The sequence below is a fragment of the Corvus hawaiiensis genome, chromosome 14 (genome assembly GCF_020740725.1).
Source record: "Corvus hawaiiensis isolate bCorHaw1 chromosome 14, bCorHaw1.pri.cur, whole genome shotgun sequence".
Classification (NCBI taxonomy): Eukaryota; Metazoa; Chordata; class Aves; order Passeriformes; family Corvidae; genus Corvus; species Corvus hawaiiensis.
In genome coordinates this window covers 7975624-7996232 of record NC_063226.1, presented here as the reverse complement: position 1 = coordinate 7996232, position 20609 = coordinate 7975624, and the positions used below count along the sequence as shown (strand labels likewise).

Below are 20609 nucleotides of genomic sequence, written 5' to 3'. Positions count from 1 at the left end.
ATAAAGCCTGTATGAAAACAAGAACGTTAAAGACTTGCACAAGACAAACACAGATTTCTTTTGAACAAAGCTCGATCACACTAGCCTGTGAGGAGGCTGCTCTGAACTGGCCCCCAGCTCAGGGAGTGCCTGCTTTGCACAGGAAAATGATGCTCCCACCTTCTCTCTCCTCAGAGCACCCAAGACTGTGAGCTCTACACCCAGCTGGGGCACAGCTGTACACCCTATTCCCCCACACCAGGACTCAGTCAAGACAATTCAGATGCGGTTACTGCATTTAGAATAACCAGGACCTCAAAAACAACCCACGAAACAAAAAGCAGCAGCAGGTTGTCAGCTCAGCCCATTCCAGAAGAAACTGAACACAGACTACTCACCCTGGTTTGGTAATACAGGTATCTATTTTATTAAAAAAGTTACAAACAGGTGGACTGTAGGGTTGTCTTACAAAATGACAAGAATGAATTCTACTGGAAAAATCTTTTTACAAAGCATTATAGGTAATTGTTCCATTTTTGCACTTGTTATTCAGGATTTCACCTATGACTGATAAAGATACAGTACATTAGATACAAGATGTTAGGTTACATTTTTATTTGTAGAGCCCTACTGCAGTGATTTGAACAACTCCTAAACAGATGCCATAGTAAAGACAATACATATTGCATTTATTATTAGCCTTTTACTCTAATGAGCAACTTCACATGCAAACTATTGAGGAAGCCTAAATAAACTTTTGGTCCCTTTTCCCCCCCAGAGTGTGCTGACGAAACCATCTCTCATTTTCCCAGTCCTGTCACTCTAAGCTAGTTCAAGTTTAAGGTTTGTTTTTTGTTTTGTTTTGGGGGTTTTTTGGTTGTTTTGTTTTGTTTTTGTTTCTTTGTTTTTTTCTTTTTTCTTTTTTTTTTTTTTTGCTGAGGTCAATGAAAATGAACACTGCTTTGAAAACTACCCCTAGGAATGAACCACTGATCAATATCAACCAAATTTTTCCTTCTTAGACAAAGGAAAACTAGAATCTTTATGAATTACTTTCATATCCTATTACTTCCTTACAACCTACAAAAAAGATCAACAACCATCACTTTAAAAAAAAAAAAATCTACTTTGAATACAAGGTTTGGTTTAGTTCTGATATTAAAGTGCAAACCTAAGTATTAGCCTTAGCCTGTTTATAAAGTTTGTACAAACAGGAAAAAAAATTCAAGTAACCCCACAGAAAAAAATCAGGTGTTTCAATAACCAGGCAGAAATCTTGGTGTCCTCCTCTTTTCAGGATTCAAATTCAACACTGAATGTAGACACAGAATCTTTATTTCTGCTAATATTGTAAAGTCAGCCTGCATTACTACCAAAAATCCACATTAATATTGAGATACTGTACCGGTGATCTTTTATTGTTTTAAATGCCATCATCCACAATACAATTTTTGAGTTTTAACTTCATATATCCATCACTGCTTTTACTGGAGCTTTTCTCATCGATATTTAGCTATTACAGGGAAAGAATGTACATTTCTAGAAGCATGTTCAAATGACTAAAGCTGGGCTCCTAAAAACCTAGAACTTTGGTGCAGTAGGTGAGCTGCAGTTATTAAATTTCTGCAAAAAAAAAATACACATTTTAAACCACTGCTAGAAAAAGCTCTCATGTATGCAACACATTAATAAAAGTGAACAAAAAGATTTCGTCTGTTCTTTGTACATTTTCATTCTGCTCTTTATACCTGTGTTATTGTCAAAATTTTCAAGTATTCAGAGAAAATGTTGATCAGGTAAACAATAAGGAAGGCAATGGCTGTTTAAAGCACACTTGCAGTTAGTATCACTGAAACCTGGTGGTTTTCCCCTTGTTACACCAACTTGTCTCTAATATTAACCTTGCTCATTGGGGAAAAAAAAAACTAAAAAGCAACTTGTGACAGTGCAAGAAAAACTTTAACAAATATTGCTTTAAAATATTATTCAGAAAGACAAATATTAGAACTATAAAATGTAAAGTGATCTTATTTGCATTAGATTTTCATCTGCAGAGGTCTACTAGATGTCTCTTACTGCGCCAGGCAAAGCTGAGCTGACAGGTAGGCATAGAGCCCATTTTGAAGGATACATTATCCCTTTTCAAAGGCATAGAGAAGCTATTTGTAAACAAGCAAGTTTAGAAACTCAGTAGAAGGAAAAGTGTGCTGCCATTTTTCAATGCTACAATTGTCATTTTTGATTAAGAAACCCGAGACTGTGAGAAACATCAGCTGAGACTTTACATCTTATTCCAAACTGTCAAATCAGACTGGTTACAAACACATTGTCACAGCTGCATTTGCCAAGAAAAGGGATACTACATCCATACAACAGAGGTGCCTTCAGTATCTTTTCATGACACTGTCACACGTAAACAAAAAGTCTCAAATGACCAACTACATTGTAGAGAAAACCTTGCAAATAGAAATAAGCACTGATGCGAGGTAATATACAGAAGTAACCATTTGTTTAAGGCTCAATTTATTCTCCATTAAAACTCTCTTCTTTCAAAAGGCATTGAGTAGGTAATACTGAGTTTAAGTATTTAATAAATACAAGTTCAGAAATTGATTAAAGAAATCAATTAAAATATTAAAAATGAACTTTTGCATATTAGCCATTATATGAACCTAGAAAGCTATAAAATGACTGATAGATAAACGACAGATTTTAAAACTTATGGTAAACATGCTAAGCATTCTGATTAAGGTGTGTGGATCCTGGAGACCACCAACCTTATGCACTTAGATGTATGGCAATGTGCTGTGATAGAGACAGGTTTACCAAGGCTCAGCTCTGCAACCTGGGCTGAAAGTTCTCCAAAGCAGCATCTGTGCAAGTTTCCTCTGAGTTTTATCTGCAATTAAAACAAAACAAAACAAAACAAACAAACAAAAAACACTAATGAAAGCCATATTCAATACACATTCAAAATGAACACGGCTTCTCCCCTGCCTGGAACAGCCAGTTTTCCATCCTGAGCTCCAAAGCACTGTTTTCTACAGCAGCATTCCCAAATTCTCCACTAACTCTGGTAACACAAGAGGCAAGCAGGTAACAACCTACTGCTATTAACTTTGTAACAGCTGCTGCTGTGGGACATGAAATTGCATCTAAAGATCCGAAAATGCCAGGAAATTTAAGTTCTCTTATACAGATGCACCAATGCAGGACCCAGTGTATGTGTAACACCCAGTAACATACAGCAATGGCCTTTAGCACAAGTTCTGGGAACAGGCAAATGAGCCAACTCACTCAGTTTTGACATCTGAGTTCTCAGCTATCAGATCCTCTAAACAACTCCTAAAAAAGCCCCTTAGCATTCAGATAGCCTCAGCAGGAACAGAGCTGTACACCACCATCCTCAATCAAGCACACCAACACGTTACCAATGTGACCAAAACATCTTTGCATTTCAGATAACTTGCTTGTAGCTCCCACGATTTATCTGCAGAGATATCCTAAAAGTCTCAGGCAAAGCTCAAAGTCTGTAGAAAATTGTCACTGCAAGTGCATGTACTTCACTCTAGCTTGATCCATGGCATTTCAGGGATTTTGAGGAGCCTTCTCAATTCTTGAAGTGATTTCTCCAAACAACTCGGGACCTTATGTTTCCCACTGCACCATTTCTTTTCAGCTGTTGATTTGCTCTAAGTTAACAGTTTGTCACGACAGAGTGCTCTGACATAGCCAGGGTTCTCCTTCTTGCCTAACATTCAGGAGCAGCACTCCTGCCCTGACAGGAGCCAACAGCCAGGTTTTTTTTGCTTGTTTGTATGTTTTCCAACTAACAGCAATTCTCTCCCAGTCTGGTGAGATCACTCCCACCTCACACACTGTTGCTGGTCCAAAAGTTTTAGACAGAGAGGGTCCCTCTGCTGTCAAAAGCAGCAAACCAACATTTAGCTTCTAATGGGGATGGATTAGACTTGCTTAATAGATGTTTTATCTTTCCTTAGCACACAGAAGAGGCACCATTTACAGTGCAGCTCCTCATCCTACCAGAGTGAGACCCACCCCAAAAACTTCATCTAAGCCCGGCATTCAATAATGTGGTCAGCAAAGAATTGCTGGGAATAGCAAGAACAGTAAAAAAAAGTTACGGTATTTTCCTCTACATGCCCTTCAACATCCTTGTATTTGCAGGTTAGGGACACCACAATTCAGATTTGTCATCTTTCCATTTAAGTTGTGTTTAGTTACTACAATTAACACTATATGGTACCTTATCTGGCTTCATCTGCCTGTGGTATTTTTTAGCACTCTCTGGTCTCTTCTGTAAGCAGGCAGAAGAGACGGGGAAGTTCAACAACATAGTACAATAAATGTGTCTGTGTTGCACAGCCACGTAAACCAGAAGAGAGTACACTTTCAGTTCTTATTCCTAGAGAGGAATACTCTTCCTTCAGCCTTGCTAATACCAGTTACTCATGAACACAGGGGACAGAAATCACTAATCAGCATCAGTCTTTCATACCAACATTAAGGTGTTACAAATCCTATTAATATCAGAAAGACTTCAGTGCACGAGCACTGTACCAGATACCATATTTTAAAGAACAGTCAAAATACAAAACAGTGTCATACTGAAAATCCAAGAGAAATACTGGAGCAAGGAACACAAAGCAGGTCCTGGAATTCTCCTATCTCTGAATGCAAGAACAAAACAACAGAAGACCACTGCAGAAACAGGAAAGGGGAGGTGGGAAGCAGGATGTGAGAACAACACACGTTTTTAAAAGGAGCTACGGGTTATCCTGACTATGCAGTTATGTTCCATCCTTCATCTCACCCAAGGCAGCTGACTGGAACAGCAGTTTAGCAAATGTTCCTCAAAAACACGAAAGAACCTACACACCATAGCTGACAGACAGGCCAAGGAATCAGCACCAGAAAGAGGTTAAATGATACCTGTGATTTAAAACTGACACTGGAACAGCCTCAGGCAAACCCAGGCCCAGCAAAAAATCCACCCCCACCCCTCCCATGGGTTTCTGCATCAGAACTGCAGGGACACAAACGGTTGTATGAACTGCTCTCTGAACTGACACACCTAAGACTCCTCCTGGACACAACCTGGTTACAGAACACAGAGATGATGATGATTATTCCAGGACACAGTTGTAGTTCAAGCCCACTTCCTACACACAGATTTTCAGACACCTGGTTCTACTTCCTCAGCTTCAATTTACCTAGGAGGGGTCACTCCTAAAGCAGAGGTCTGACAAGCAGCAATTGTTTCCTGGATCACAGATAAGCAGGATTACAAAGCTGATTAGAGCTATCACAAGACACCATCAGCATCTCTCCTACCAGAGCACATCAGACAGAAATTATCAAGCAGCAAAGGCATATGATAAAGTTAATGAGATCCTACATCTACTCAATCAAAAAACAAGGATAGAACGGGAGCCAGGAAGAGGAAAATACCCCAAAAGTGTTAGGCTGAAATGAAATATACAGAGCATGAAGACTGAAAAGCCAGAATGAGTAATAAAAGTTCCAGACATGGTGAGAACTGAATAGGAAATGGTTCAGGAAGGAACAACTTGTTTGGCACAGGTGATGAGGCTATATTGGGCAGAGAGAGCATTCCCCAGAAGCAAGGAAGCAGTTTGCTGCTAAAGGCTTGGGGTGGTTGTCTAAGCCAGGCAGAAGGAAGGAGAGGAAATCTATATCACAAAAGCTTAGGATCCTCTGTCTCAAGAGCTCACAAAGACATAAGAATACAGCTGTTTCTTCTAAAGCAAGAACATGTTTAGGAAACCCACCAAATCTACACACAAGTTGTCATTCAAAGGAATAACATGTGGCCCTGCCCCTACTTCAATTTCACCTTTAAGATTAAATGTGCTACTTAGCGCTCAATCCAGAAGCAGAGAGGTTACAAAGCCTCCCTTAGAAGCAATCAATTCCAGAACTATAAATTTCAAGGATGAAAGGCCTGATTGTGTCAGAGTTTAAGACAGCAACCAGCACAGGATGAACCATTAGTAATCCAGGGGATTGCCATACCCTTTGGCATGATACTTCTAGTCCACATAATCTTGTCTGTGAAGCTGCCTTAGAAATAGCTGCAACATTGCATTACTATACACAACTCAGAATATTACCCCTGCAGCACTCAATTTTTTTAAAAAAGGCAGTAATTTCTTAGATTCATTTCTTCCTAGACCTCTAAAGATTCTGCAGGTGTGATTAACATAAAAGACTTGTGTATTTTTCTCTGCTCCAAAACAAGTTCACTCACCTTTCAACAAGCAAATCTCAAACTTACACACACCTCTTACACAGTGACAGCAGCCCTTCCTAATTTCACAGAACTGGAGATAAAAACATCATGTATTATCTCTAGCATGACAATGCTAGGGCCATGAGCACCTACAATTTTATATTTACAAAGCACTTGATAACAATCTCAAAGACAAGCTTTGAGACTTCACTCTCTGACCTTGCACTCAAGATTAAAGAGGATACATGGTCCAAAGCTTCCAGTAATAACCTATTTTCCCTCTTGTCACTCAGATACAAAAAGCTCTTTTGAGTTAAGCAAGTTACTAACATGGCAGTGGGAGTCTGAGCCTCAAGTAGTGCAGCTGTCAGGAGGGGCAGTTCCTTCCCCTGAATTTCCACATCCTCCCTCATTCCCGCACTTGCCCTTGGAGATCATGACGAGTTGTTTGCAAAGACAGGTCCAACAGACAACTGGAGGTCTGAGGGACCAGCTGGCTGCATACAGAGCACACCAATGGTGCTTTGAAGTAACGTGGATTCGAGACAGCGGTGAAACAAGACCTGCAACAGCTACAGGGGAAACAAGAGTGTGGGGGGGGGGGTCCAGAACCACCTCATGGGAATGCACATCGGAGAGGAACAGACCCATTCACAGTCAGGTGAAAAAGATGTGTAAAAGGACCACATGTGTGAAAGGCCAACGACAGTTGTCCTGGAGGAAAAAAATAAAAATCAAAGCAACACCTGACACAGGGGAAGCTTTACAAAGGGCCCTCTGAACACTGCACTCTCATCACACATCTTATGAGTCACTGGGAAAGGAGAGTTGTGCATTGGGAAGCCATTTTACAGTTCTCTGCTCTGGAGATTTGAGATGAAGAGCACTTTGTGCACGCCCTTGACTATTACATATGGGCTTCGAGCCACTTCTCACCTCTCAGGGTGGTTCTCTTGCAAAAGAAACTTATTCCACTGATAAGGCAGAAGGGTACTCTAAGTACAGTCAGTTTCTGTACCACAGAATTTTATTTCTTTTAAACAAACTCAAAGTCTTCTCAGAACAACTACTGGGAAATTTGGTAACAATAATCCCATTGAACTCCAAGGTAGCTCCCATTACTTGAAAATAATTCAGATACCAGCTACAAGAATAAACCCACTGCAACATCACAAAGCATTATTCAGAATAACGTAGCATCAAATACAGCACTGACAGTCAAAATAGGTGCAGATAACATCATTCACTTTGTGTCATTGTAAAATTACTGCAAGCAAATGCAGCATTCCCTGACTAATCCTACTGAGGTAACACAAGAAGTCCATTTGACTCAACCACGTGCACAAGCTCCCATCTCTTTTGGAGGAAGGCTGCCTCCAGGTTAGACTGCCTCATTTCAGACTCCCTGTCCCTTTATCTTGTATTTAAACACCGTGTTTGGGCACCTCAGTTAGTTATGACTGTTCCACCAACCTGCTCTGTATGGCCGTGGTTGAGGTTTTTCTTAATTTCTCTCACTGGATGATGCAAGTTGTACAACATTGATCTTGTTTTTCAGGCAGGGAGGCATAGTTCATTTGCCTGACGATCTCAGCAAACAGTTCATCCACCATTGTTTTGCTCTTGGCTGACGTCTCCATGAAGGGACAGCCCCACTCCTGAGCCAGGGCTCTGCCTTCTGCAGATAAGACCTCTCTCTCTGACTCCAGATCCACTTTATTCCCCACTAGGATCAGAGGAACTTTCTCGTATCTCTTCACCCGGACAATCTGGTCCCTCATTGGCTTGATGTCCTGATCAAACAATCCAGCTGGTTAGTACATGTAAGGAATCACATGGAATTGCTATAGAACCACTACAGAAACACATTTTAATAACCCTCATGTGCAACTGAACATTAAAAATACATCGGAAGACTTCTTAAACTCATAGTCACACAGATCTAGAATTCAGAGAAAATCTACTACCTATCACTAAGTTACTTTTTCTTTTATATAAATACATGCACATTTTATAGAATTTATGTGCATATACAAACAGAAAGTGACAGTCAGTTCAGCCACAGGAGGACACAGTATCACTGCTCTGAAGGCTAGCTGCAGCTTTCTGAAGAAGTTGTCTCAAGTCTAAGGACCTGTAACCCTAGCAGGGGCATGCCATTACACAACCATTTAGGAAGTTTGTGCTTAGTTTACAGCTTGAGAAAGCCATAAATTTAAATAAAGCCTTCTCAGTCCTGCAATGCTTAGAATAATTCATTGTGAACACATTTAATCACATGTAAGTAACCAAATTAGATGCTGTAAAGAGATTTTATTACCTAGAGATGCATTTATTCAAGTTTGAGCCGACATGGGGAGTTTACACTTGAAAGACTGAGTCAGCCTCCTCTGCCCCGAGTGTTTTATCAGTACTACAGATTCTTGCACAGTACTGAGACAAAGCAATCCCAGCGTTTGAAGTTACCACTGTGTAAAGAACTGCAGAGTGGTTTACACCTACAGCCTTCAGAGCAAACACACTACAGACAGACAGAAATAATTAAATATTAACAAGGTGGATTATTGTACATCCATTCCTCAAATAACGCGGGCTCACTGGAACCCAAAAATCAGTGAAAATGAGAGCAGAAGCATCCCAATGTCACTGTTGTTTTCCAGAGATAAGCATGTCTTCAGCTTGCACAGGGCTGTTTCGAGGCCTCTGCTAAGATAAGGTTTAGCCTTCAGCAGAAGCAAACTGGGGGTGTGCAAGGTCTTGCCAAGCAGCTGGAGCACACCCAGCTCGGCAGCCCAAGCCAAGGCAGGAGTTGCAAAACCCTGCACTGCATAGAGCGCTGCTAAACTCACTTACTGCCCAAAAACAAAGCCCCGTTTCTACAGGCAGCTTAGACCAGTAACTGGCTGAGATATTTCCATTTTTTTGGAGAGTTTTAATAATAGAAATCAAATCCAGATCCACAAATTATCACATACAGCTGGTTCTCCTCTTCAGTACTCCATCTATGCTGTGAGAGCATCGAGCTCATGCTGGACAGGAATATATTTGGGGGGAGGGAGCGGAAAATAACAGCTCACTTAACAAGTCACAACTCCAGAACAATGAGAATCTCTTCAAGAGCAACTGGAGAAACATGCCTTTTAGGAAGGAGAGGGGATTGGAAGGGGAAGTCTTGATTCTAATATCGAGTGATTTCTTCACAAAAGGGGATTGCCAAGAGATTTCTGTTGGGGAAGTGGGAGCTAGTCATTGTTCTCCAGCACTGCGTGGGATTTAACAATGGTGGCACCCTGATAAGTACCTGCAAAGCAAGCAGTTTTCCATCAAGAAGCAAGGCTGGTAAATGCGCTTTCAAAGTGGGCATTTACACTTTTGGCCCCTCGGAGATAAAGCGCTTCTACGCACACGTGGGCTACCCCTAAAACTTCCTCCTCGGCCCAGAGCCTTCCCGGGGGCAGGGACGGCTCCCTCCGAGGACGGGACATCAGGCGAGGTTACCTGGAAGGACTGCTGGTTGACCAGGCTGTAGACGAGGATGAATCCCTGCCCGTTCTTGATGTAGAGGTCGCGCATGGAGGCGAACTGCTCAGTGCCGGCCGTGTCCAGGATCTCCAGCACCGAGGGGGACGAGTCCACCTCAATCTCCTTGCGGTAGAAGTCCTCGATGGTGGGGTCGTACTTCTCGATGAAGGTCCCGGTGACGAACTGCACCGTCAGGGCGGACTTCCCCACCCCCCCGCTGCCCAGCACCACCACCTTGTACTCCCGCATCAGGCCCTGCTCGCCTTTCCCCGCCGGGCCCGGGCCTAGGGAAGGCAGCACCGCGGCCCTCGCATAGCCCCGGCCCGCCTCAGGAAAAGGGCAAGGCCACGCTGCTCCCGCGCCGTCCTGGGGGGAGGGAGAGCCCCGTCAGTACCCGGCGCGGCCCCAGCCCCAGTGCCCTCCTTCACCGCCGCGCTCTCGCCATCACCGCCTCGGCCGCGGGACCCGCCCGCCAGGGCCACCCCCCACCCGGAAGGGTTTTGCTGAGGCACCGGAGGCGGCCCCGCCCCGTCACCGCCCGCTCACTTCCGGTGTCCTGCGTCACGGCACGCCCTAACTGCGCCCGGGGGGGCAGGTTGGAATGTGACACCGAGGCACCCGCACTGTGATGGGGGACAGATTTGCGTGAGGCACCGAGGCACTGTCCCTACCCGGCCCCCCAATATGGCGGCCTTAACATGGCAGTCGCGCCCGCAGTCCCTTCAAGGACGGTTCTGTGAGAGGCGTGTTGTCCCTCCACGAGCTCCTGCTCAGCACTCGATAGCTCGAACTCCTTAAACTCCTCTGAGCTCCCTGCCGGCAAGAGACCCGCGGGAGAGGGGACGCGGGCTGTGACACCGGTACTACGGTTCTTCATCCCTGGAAGCCCGCTGGGCTGGTGACAAAGAGGGTCACCAAGTTCATCAGAGGGATGGAGCACCCATCCATTTATATGAGTAAATCCTGAGAGAATTGGGATTGTTCAGCCTGGAGATGAGAAAGCTTTGGGGTGACCTAACTGCCCCTTCCGGTGCCTGAAGGGAATTTACAGGGAAGACAGAGGGGAACTGTTTACAAATACATGTAGTGACAGGAAAGGGGGAATGGGTTCAGACTGAAAGAGTGTAGGTTAAGATTAGATATTAAGAAAAAAAATCTTTACTGTAAGGGTGGTGAGGCCCTGGCACAGGCTGCCCAGCAAAGCTGTGGCTGCCCCATCCCTGCAAGTGTCCAAGACCAGGCTGGACAGGGCTTGGAGCAACCTGGGATACTGGAAGGTGTCCCTGCCCATGGCAGGGGGGTGAAACGAGATCATCTTTAAGGTTCTTTCCAACCCAAACCACTCTGTGATTCTGTGAAAGTTGTTACCTCTACCTGCAAGATTTGTCCCGTGTCTTTTCACCTCCACAGCTGCCACAAGCCTCACTGCTCGGCTGCCACGCGCTTTTTTCCGTTTCCGTCGGAGCCCTCTCCATGGAAATCCTCCCAGAACCGGCACGAGTCTTCCCAGCTAAACTCCGGATGCTGCGCTTGGCGGCGTCGGGGCTCCCGCGGCGCGGCTGACAGCAGGTGTCAGCACAGCACCAGGGCCATTCCCGGCCGCTTCGGGAATTGGCCCCGGCGCTTCCCTCGTCAATGGAACTCCCGCGTTGTTAAGAGGAAGTAACTAAAAAGAATCAACGTCTCTTTTCTATCTAAAATAAAATCCCCCAGTCACTTCAGACCCAACTCGATGATTCCCACCCGTAGGGGAAGCTGCCCTCCAATAAAACCAAATTTGTTTCTGCTGCTCCCTGAGGCCTGCAGAATTTCAGCAGACACGTGTGAGATGCTGGATTTGTCCCTTTACCCTCTGCATCACCTGTTTGATTGCAAGTCCAAGGAAGACACAGCTGCCGCGTTGTGTCCATCCTGGGCTTCCAGCAGCCCTAGAGAGGTGCCTCGTCCAGGCTGAAACCATCCAAAGGTACTGAGAAGGTGACTCTGCTTGTGGCTGTTTTCACAAACAGCCTTATTTTATTCGCTTTCTTTCCATAAAGAGAACATGTCCATTATGGGAAAAGGTCAGTGAGGACTTTTATCCTCCAGAACAAATCTTACTTAAGTTACACCAAATTTGATTCACTCTTCTTTATTACATGTAAGTAAAAAGCCCTCTCCTTCCTTTGCCGTTGCCTCCAGAATTGTGTTGTCAAGTGAATTGCTGGCAGGAGGCAGACGTGCTTGGATGGAAGATTTTCATGTGGCTGGTGAATCAGCTCAAAAACGTAAAAAAGGTGAGCATTAAAACAGGCTGCCTCCTACTTTAACCCCATTAGAAATCACGAGTTGTTGCAAAGTACCTTAAGGCACTCAGGGTGCTCAGGATAAAGGAAAGCCACAGCTGCTCCCAGAGGAGCTTCCCATCTAATTTTAACAATGACACAATGGTGACAGTGACAAACGGGGGGAGGGAGAAAAGGGGCAAGGGAGGATGAGGGTGACAATAATAAGATTACACGGTCACTTAGGTTCATTATGTGCATGGCTTTGTGGCACTGCTGATCCATTATGTTTGTGATCGGTGGAGGAATGACTGCGGGAGAGGAAGGGAACAAAGCACAGCGGGAGAAAAGCCAAATGTATTTTTGTGCAATTGACTTTAACCAGCAATGCCTCACTCTTGGGCTGAGGGGAAGCCTAAGCAGGTGGACACAGAATTGGGAAACTGGATTTTTTTTCCCTCCTGCAGTATTGATTTGGATTCCCAAGATTTATTTCCCAACTCACAGCACTTTATACCTGGGCATAGATATCTACAGCTGAAAAAAAAGGCCGATCTCGAAGTGCACCAGGTTGTTCATTATCCTTAAGACAAGTCATTCCCTTCATTAACAGTTTGCACAGCTCTTTCACTGCCTTGTGCCTAACCACATATCCTGAGCCACAAAAATAGCTGGTGATGTAAAAGGTTTTGAAACTCTGGATGGGAAGAGCTGCTTCTGCCATAAATGGCCAAGTCCTGAGTCAGACATGCAGGGTACCTCCTGCCAATACCACCTCTGCCACTCCCTCGCTATCACCATCTCCTCCCGGTGAGGTGTGGCACAACCCAGGTCAAAGGCCTGATTTAATCTCTGCTGCCACTTTCTCCATATCTTCTGCTACGGAGAAAGGAGCAAGGCTCAGCCCTCGGTGCTGCCTCGGGAGGGTTTGCCCTTTCTCAGCAAAACAATCTTCCCAAATGAACATCCGGGCAGGATTCGATTGCTGCCAGAGCAGCTCTGTGCTGTTGATGGACTCAGCTGCTCTATGCTCTGCCTGCAGCCAGCAACAATAAAGCAGGCTGTTATTAAATTAACCTGCTAAGACACAGATCCTGCAGGGATGTTCAGAGAACAAACAGATGGCACAAGCAAGGGCCAGGAATAATTGCAGTCCCCATCTCACCAATGTGAGAGATGAATCCTGCCTGTGCCCAGCAAGGAGGCAGGACTGGGAGCAGTACCCCCAGAGGTGACAGGAGCATCTCCAAGCCATGGATGGAGTGAGGAGTCTGGAACATGTCCTGTGGATGCCAGGGTGGGACTGCACTACCCCCCAGCAGCCAAAGCCTCCCCACTGCAGCCACAGTGTGGACGCTGCATGGCCACCACTGCCTCTTGTGGGCTGTCTCCACTGCCAGCATTGATTGGCTCTGATTCCCTGTGTCTGCCCAAGCTACAGCCCAGGCTCTCCTCTTCCAGGAAGCCTGCAGCAGGCTGCTGAGCCAGGCCAGCAGGGATAGCCCAGATTTCACCTCAGTTACCCTCTAGCTGGGGGCATCATTTGCGTAAATACATGCAAAACCAATCTAGGACCTAGTGTTATTTCTTCTTTGCCTCTTCCAGAGGTTTTGCTAATCCACTTATTGTGCCTTATGGTGTTCAGCATGGAAGCTGCAGAGTAGGGATCACCTCAGGGCTTGAATGGCTACTGGAGCACTGGGGGCTGCTCTCACATGCAGCTCGTTCAAAGAGGTCATGTCACACCAGTCACATAACTGCAATGACAGCTTTTGATCTCAGCCCCCTCAGGTTCCAGTGAAATGTGTCCTAGGGGTTGGATGTGTCCACCTGGCCCAGACTCCTAATTCTGGGGCTGTTTCAGAACCTGCAGAGATACTTTTCTTTTTTGCCAGCTTTTCCTGCCAATATAGAGATGACTCAGAGGCAAATCCTGAGGACCTTTCTCAGAAATTTCTGGTTTTCTGCCATCCCTCAGCTTTTAGCCATTACTTTAGTAGCAACAAAAAGGATGATGGTGCTTCAAAAGAGGTAAACAACATTTTCCAAAGCAATTACCGATTCTGAAGCAGAAGTAGGGCTGCACTGAAATATAATTGATACAACAAGGAGGCTATTGGGATTTCTGGGAGGAGAAGCATCTCTCTTTGGCTCCCAGACATGGTACCAGATCACCAGCCATTTAGAAGAGCTTGGCCCAGGCACTGAGCAGCACCACAGTGGAAGATGTTGTTGTTACACCCTGCCACACTCATTGCCTGCAGCCCCTTGCCTCCCCACCAGCCCTCTCTCCTGGTTATCCCCTCTGATGCTGCATCTCTTGCCTACAGGATCAGCATCCAAGCGGATGTCTGGGTCTCTGCGTGGTGATGAGTCACCACTCTGTGTGAGCAAGCTAGTGGTGGTGAAGCCAGAAATGTGGTTTCCTGGGTCATTTATCTTTCTATTTTCTCCAGATGTTGAGCTCTCTTCTCGTTGCCCTTCACAGTCCGAGCTGCTGTAATCTTTTCTGCAGTGCCTGGGAAGCACCTCCAGCTATTGCTCACCAGGTCTGTGTTGGGCTCATGCCAAGCTGCAGCTCTGTGGCTCCCAAAAAGTGGCCTGTCCTCCACACACCCAACATGATGCCAGCACAGCACCCTCTCCTTGGGTACCAGCTTCCACGAATTTCTGCAAAGCTGTGGGGATGGGGCTGTTCTCAGATTTGCCTTTGTTAAATCACCAACACATGGGACAGCCTCTTCCTAGAAATACATATACGTACATATTTTAAAGTTTCTAGTCAATAGTAGAGTAAAACTGAAAATGCACCTCCTTAAGGCTAAAAAGCCAGAAGGCAACAGTGAACACATAACCAAACCTGTTGCTTTAAACTCCAAATGAAAAGAAGATTAAACACTCTGTCAAGATATATTTTTAAGATTTGTAATGATGCCTTTTCCTGGTCTTAAAATCAAGACTCATACACGGTTAGAAGGGGAAAAGGGATTTTACCTTGGTATTTATTCTAAGGATCCTTAGGTGCACACGTCCAGGTCATATGCACTGAAATGCACCCTGCAAAATGCCCACCCCAAAAGAGCTGGTATGTCATTATAGGTTTTACTAATTGGCATATCTATCAAAAATTCCCCAATGAGAGGCTCGAGTGAGCCCCCCTCCCCAAGGAACCCTCTCCTGGATGGTTCTGTCTTAGTTTACAGAATGTGTTCTGGAGAGGACCTTGGGGCCTGGGGCACACTGATCCCTAACTACGAAGTTTCTAAAAATGTTTAGGCTCTCAGCTTGACTAACAAGTCCAAGAACGTAGGCAAAAAGCACTAGGAATACAGAAGTTGTAAAAAAGGTATTGTCTTGGTTTGAAAGACAGGTGTCTGCTAAGGAAGGCAGGAGCCCCCCTTGGAATGGCAGATGCGACTCCCCTTACCTCTGAGTTATTATAATTTTGAAATCAAGGGGCTTTTAGGCAAAGATGTGGAAAATAGAAATAACAGTTCTTTACTATTATATATCCATACGTGTATAACCAGTCAAACAAACAACAATAACTATGGCAGTAACAGCAAACAATCACAAACCCAGTCCCAGCCTTCTCAGCTGTCGGGCCCTTTCCCCTCGGGTGCAGTTCCGCTCGCAGCCGGCAGGGGCGCTGGCGGCTCCCGGTGAGCAGGGCAGGTGCGATGGTTCCCCCGCGGCTGCAGGGGGCGCTCCGGAGCGAGCTCGGGGAGCACGCGGCACCGGTGCCCCGGGATCCCGGGAAGGGATGGAACAAAGGCTTCACAAACCGCTGGGCAGCCGATCCCAGTGTCCGGCCGGACCCTCGGGAACAGCACGCTGGAACGGCAGGGACGAGCACAAATCCCGGAGGACAGACGAGATGTATCCAAACGGGGAACCCCCCGGAGGTCTGGGCAGGCAGGGCGAGCAGGGCTACAACGTAGCGAGGCTCGAAGCAACGGCGGGGCAGGGCGGCCACGGCCCGGCTCCCAGCGGGGCAGGGAAGGCGGGCTTGGGATGCCAGGGTTTTTCTCCGGCAGAAGGAAAAGCAGTCGACGAAACAGCCTCTCTCTTTGTCCAAGCGCAGGAGACCGACTGCCCGCACACCCAGGTGAAACAAAAGAGTAGCCAGATGCACCCCACCCCCATAGGCACCTCTTTTGTTTTCTTAAATACCCAGCCATTTGTTCCCCTAGCAACATGTATGGGGGAAAATTCCTTTAACAGAAAAAAAAGCCCAGGAGAGCTCCTAAAACCCCAACAAGTATAACAGGGGTATAAAAGAAAAAGCAAAAATCTTCATGGCATCAATAAAAATAAAGCAATTTTAAACCTACAGAAAGGTTCACATTTGCTTTTAGAATTCCACGTGTTTTCCTTTTTTAATCATATTCCTGCAGCATTTGCAATTCAAATGCTACAGAAATGTGTAGCCTTGCTCATGAAATTTGCTGGCCAAATGAAGCAGCCAACAATTAATTAGAATGAACCCCCCTGCTTTACTCTCATTGGTGAGAACAAGAGAGAGAAAATGTAAACTTCAACACCAATGGGGTATTGAGAAAATACTTTTAATGTGATGTTGATTTTAATAAGCAAAACCATTTCTTTCCTCCCTCTTTTTTAGTAAATTGCTTTTCACTTGACAATTTCCTCACAGCAAAGTGACAAGTATTATTCTGAAACGTTAATTCCTCCATGCAGGCTCTAGTGCTGAGCTCATTAAAGCATGCTGAGTCCCTGGGCGGCTGCTGCCAGGTTGTGTGGTGACCTGAGACCAGAACACCCACTGCCTTGTCCTGTCCCCAAGCCTGGGACAGGCAGTGTCACCAAGACAGCCAAGCACCTTGTTTTTGTGGCAGGACCTCAGTGCCTTCGGTGGGTGACATGGAGACATTTCTGTTGGAATACTGGTGGCCCTTTCCTGGAACATCACTCCTGGCTGGGATGGGAGTGGATGGCACAATACCTGAGTTCTAGCAGCACTCATGGAGTGTGGGAGATACACTTCCCAGGTGGTCAGTGCCGCTGTCACCAAATGCTGCAGGGTGGCATGTCCTACTCGATTTAGAATCATGGAATATCAAATCAGAATATCATAGACCATCTGCCTGGCATGGCCCTGATACCCATGCTGATAACACTCACTTTCCCTTCCATCTCTTTTCCCCAGCCACAGCTGAGGATGTGCAAACACATCAGCAGAGAGTGCTTGTGCCTGGCACTCATCCCCAAATGGCCACATTGCACGTGCCTCTGATGAGGGTGGAGGCACATCTTGGATGAGATGCTTCCGGAGGAGATCAACCTGAGGCCAGAGGGAAAGGCTTTCCATAGCAGTGCAGTGGCAGAGCCATGGGCAATAGGAGTCAGGCAGAGCTTCTCCCCAGGCTGCCTTTGTCAACAGCCAACAAACTGTCTGCAGAGCAGAAACACGGCGAGTTCATTCTGAGACACTTGATCAGCTTTCATGTCAAGGGAGGCTGATGGTACAAAGCTGTGTGTCCTCCACACTAGAGCCTGTCAGCTCTCCTGGAAAGGACACCTGGCTGCTTGGAGACAATCCAGACACCAGCAAGGGTCTTCATAACACCCTGAAGAGCTGCAGCCTGGATAACGTGGCATCCATCATCGTCATCCAAGAGAGCCAAACCAGCAGACTTCTGAGGCTGATTGCTCCAGGAGCCCGGGAACCAAGGTGTTAAAGTGCTTGGCCAGGGAAGGTCCTGGGACGAGAAAAGCACCAAAACTGCTTAATTAGAGTATTCAAATTAGATGGGTTGCAAAACAGTTACTTTCTCAACTTGAAAAAAAACAAAATTAATATTTGCCAGCCAGGATCAGAAGCAGTGGGAGCCATTGACAGCTTCACTGGGGCGCCTTGTGCTGGGGAGGACTCCAGAGGTCTCTGCCATAATTGTCTGCAGTCTTTAGTATTTTGTTCTGCAGTTTATGAACTTGCTCAAGCATTTTGTGGATAAAAGCCGGTGATCCAAACCCCAGCTGTATTTCTGCTTTAAGAAGTGAGGGGCTGCTGCCTGGTATTTCAGTGTGACACTTTGGTATTTCAAAGAATTTCCTAATTTGCATAGCCTGGAAAGGATCAAACCAGTGGCTGGTGGAAGCAAAGTGTGGCTCTGCCAGGCTAGTCCTCCATCCCAGCCTCCAGGACAGGCAGCCACCTCCCATCCCTGCACAGATGGACCAACAAACAGCCCTGCACGGACAGAGCCACCATTTATGCCAAGGGCCCACTGCCTCATTGATCCATTGCCTCATTGATCCATTGCCTCATTGATCCACAGCCATGGACACCTCACTGTCAGCAGCCCCTGAGTAAGTCCAGCCATGCCAGTGCCAGGGAGAGGATTCTCTTCCCTCTGCCTTGTGCCACAGCAGACCTGGAGACAGCTCCAGTGTGGGGATGTGGACTTGGGATGCTGTGGGGACAGTGCCAGGGCTCATCCCTAGGTTAGTCCTTGTCCGTGGGCTGGCAGCTCTCCTTGCTCTGGTCCATCTGCCTCACCCCTCAGGCTTTTCTCATCTGCTTTTTTGCTTTTCTAATATTTTCTCTAGTATTTAATCCCATGCCAAGTTCTTCCCCATCCTCTTAAAATTCTGCAATTCTCTTAATTTTTTCCTTATCTTGTCTGCGTAATTGAGAATATCTTGAATCCCTTTGTTTAGTCTTCGTACCTTGTGTTGCCACTATGTTCCAATCACTTAAACATGAGATCTTTGCATGCTATTCCTGTGGAGACAAATTTTTGCATGTTCTCCAGAAAGAAAGTCATCCTCCATTAGCCAGTGCTTTGTGATGAATGAGAGGGGATGTCACACCGGGAGCAGAGGCAGCAGTGGAGGGTCGCACCCTGCACTGTGCCTTAGAGTGATACTGATATCTGAACCGAGCTCAGATTTCGTTCCCAGCAATGTCTTTTCTCTTCAATGGCCATGAGTGAAAAGCTTTGACACCCTCCATCGGCACAGCACCAGGTGAAGGCTGGCACGCGTTCCATCACCCTCCCTCCAGCAATGCAGCTGCCACTGCCCCTGGTGTCACCCACCAAGTCTCAACACAGTGGCAAGAGAAAGAAAAAAGCCACTTCCCCCTGCACAGACACATTATGCCAAGAGCAGAGAAAATTGATCTCTGGCTGCTGAGCCTCTCTAGCACTTTGTGTTGCTGAAAGGAAAAATCAAGTCTGGGCCTGGAGAAGGCAAAGACAGAAAGAAAAGCTTTTCCTGTCTGATGATTTCTCTCTGGGGTTGGGGCCCTCCCTGGGGACCTCAGTGGTGGTTTTGGGAGAGGCACTGGGGCTGCTTTTGCTCTGGGGGCTGGTTCAGCATCAGATTCACAATAATCCCACAAAATTTTGCTTTTCCTGCTCACTCAGCAGGTCTGAGGAAAAGGGGAAGAGGCTGCCGGGGCTCCCAGCTGAGCCCCCAACAAGGGGGCTGCCACATGCACTTACACTGGGCTTGCTCAGGGATGTCACTTGAGCCACAGCACAACTTCTCTCCTGTCCTTCATGTAGCAGCCATGGTCTGATGTGGAAGCCTGGCTTTCTCCAGGCCGTGACCCTCACACGACTGCAGGGGTTGGAGTTTGGAGACAAGGATCTGAAGTGCCCTTCACAGGGCAGGGAGAGAAGGCTCCTCGCTTGCTCGCAAGCCAAGGGTTGAGCTTTGCCCTCCACAAGAGTGTGGGCCATTTGCCACAGCCACCATCAGCAGCAGCCCAAAATCTGGATCTCATACTCCACTGCCTCAACAATTACCAGATTAAAAGAAAAATCCACACTGAAAGGGGAGTCCAGAGGCTCCTCCTGGCTCCCAGCAGCACACCTTAGCTGGCCCAGCCCCAGCTTCAGCTACTTGCAGTCCAGGGGACACACATTTCCGCAGGCAGCCCCCCCAGCCCCATCCTTGCCAAGCTATCCAAGAGCTATGGGTAGTGCTGTGGCAGTGTCAGACACCTGTGAGTAGGGGTGTGGGGGGACCATCACATCCCACACTGGTCCAGGGAAGCTGCCTGTCACCTCAGCCCCAGGTGAGCACTGCCAGAGGGATGCTCCATCATTTGGTGCCCTGTAGAAGATGCAGGTTGGTGAGGCTGCCGGTGGAGAGAGGCAGAGGAGGAGGAGGTAGCAGATCTCTCCCAGCTCCTGCCAGTGCTCTGCAGCCCTGTGCCTGGACCGCCCAGGCTGGCTGGCTGGTGGTGGGTGTTCGTGACTCAAGATCCCTGATCACCATCCAATGACACATTTACTGCCAGCAGAATGGGCCTCCCACCAGCACAGCAGCCCTGGAACCTTACCGGAGGGTGGCTGGGCTTTGCCAGCAGCTGTGCTGATGCAGATGGGCTGGGAGGGTCACAAGCTCCAGCTCTGAGATGCACAACCTGATGTTGGGTTGGTAATGGGGGCAGACCAGGACCCTCTGTCCCAGTGTTCAGTGTGGGAGCACAGGGCCAGAGATGGGACCTGGCCAGGGCCAAGCGCAGCAGGCCTTGGAGCCAGCCCACCTCCCTCACCTCCCACAGCACCCTCCCTGCCTGCCCAGAAACCTGG

The 20609-nt window shown here is 46.9% G+C and overlaps 1 protein-coding gene across 2 annotated transcripts; it reads right to left on the bottom strand.

The window, feature by feature from the left end:
• Positions 1-382: 382 nt before the first annotated feature.
• RAP2C (RAP2C, member of RAS oncogene family) lies at positions 383-11251 on the bottom strand. Of its 2 annotated transcripts, XM_048318975.1 has the most exons (4): positions 11150-11251; positions 9752-10141; positions 7727-8046; positions 383-2878 (listed from the first exon to the last, which is right to left on the bottom strand). In XM_048318975.1, exons 2-3 carry the CDS (start codon positions 10022-10024, stop codon positions 7768-7770), a joined length of 552 nt encoding a protein of 183 aa, XP_048174932.1. In that variant the 5' UTR covers positions 10025-10141; positions 11150-11251; the 3' UTR covers positions 383-2878; positions 7727-7767. The 2 variants fall into 2 exon arrangements, with proteins under 2 accessions (XP_048174932.1, XP_048174931.1); XM_048318974.1 differs by lacking the exon at positions 11150-11251 and having other exon boundaries at positions 9752-10270.
• Positions 11252-20609: the final 9358 nt, after the last annotated feature.

Excerpts from the sequence above, each read along its gene's own strand:
- RAP2C (XM_048318975.1), bottom strand. The coding sequence starts at position 10,024 with ATGCGGGAGTACAAGGTGGTGGTGCTGGGCAGCGGGGGGGTGGGGAAG. Across the intron at positions 8,047-9,751 it reads TCAACCAGCAGTCCTTCCAG|GACATCAAGCCAATGAGGGA; the intron begins GTAACCTCGCCT and ends TTGTTTGATCAG.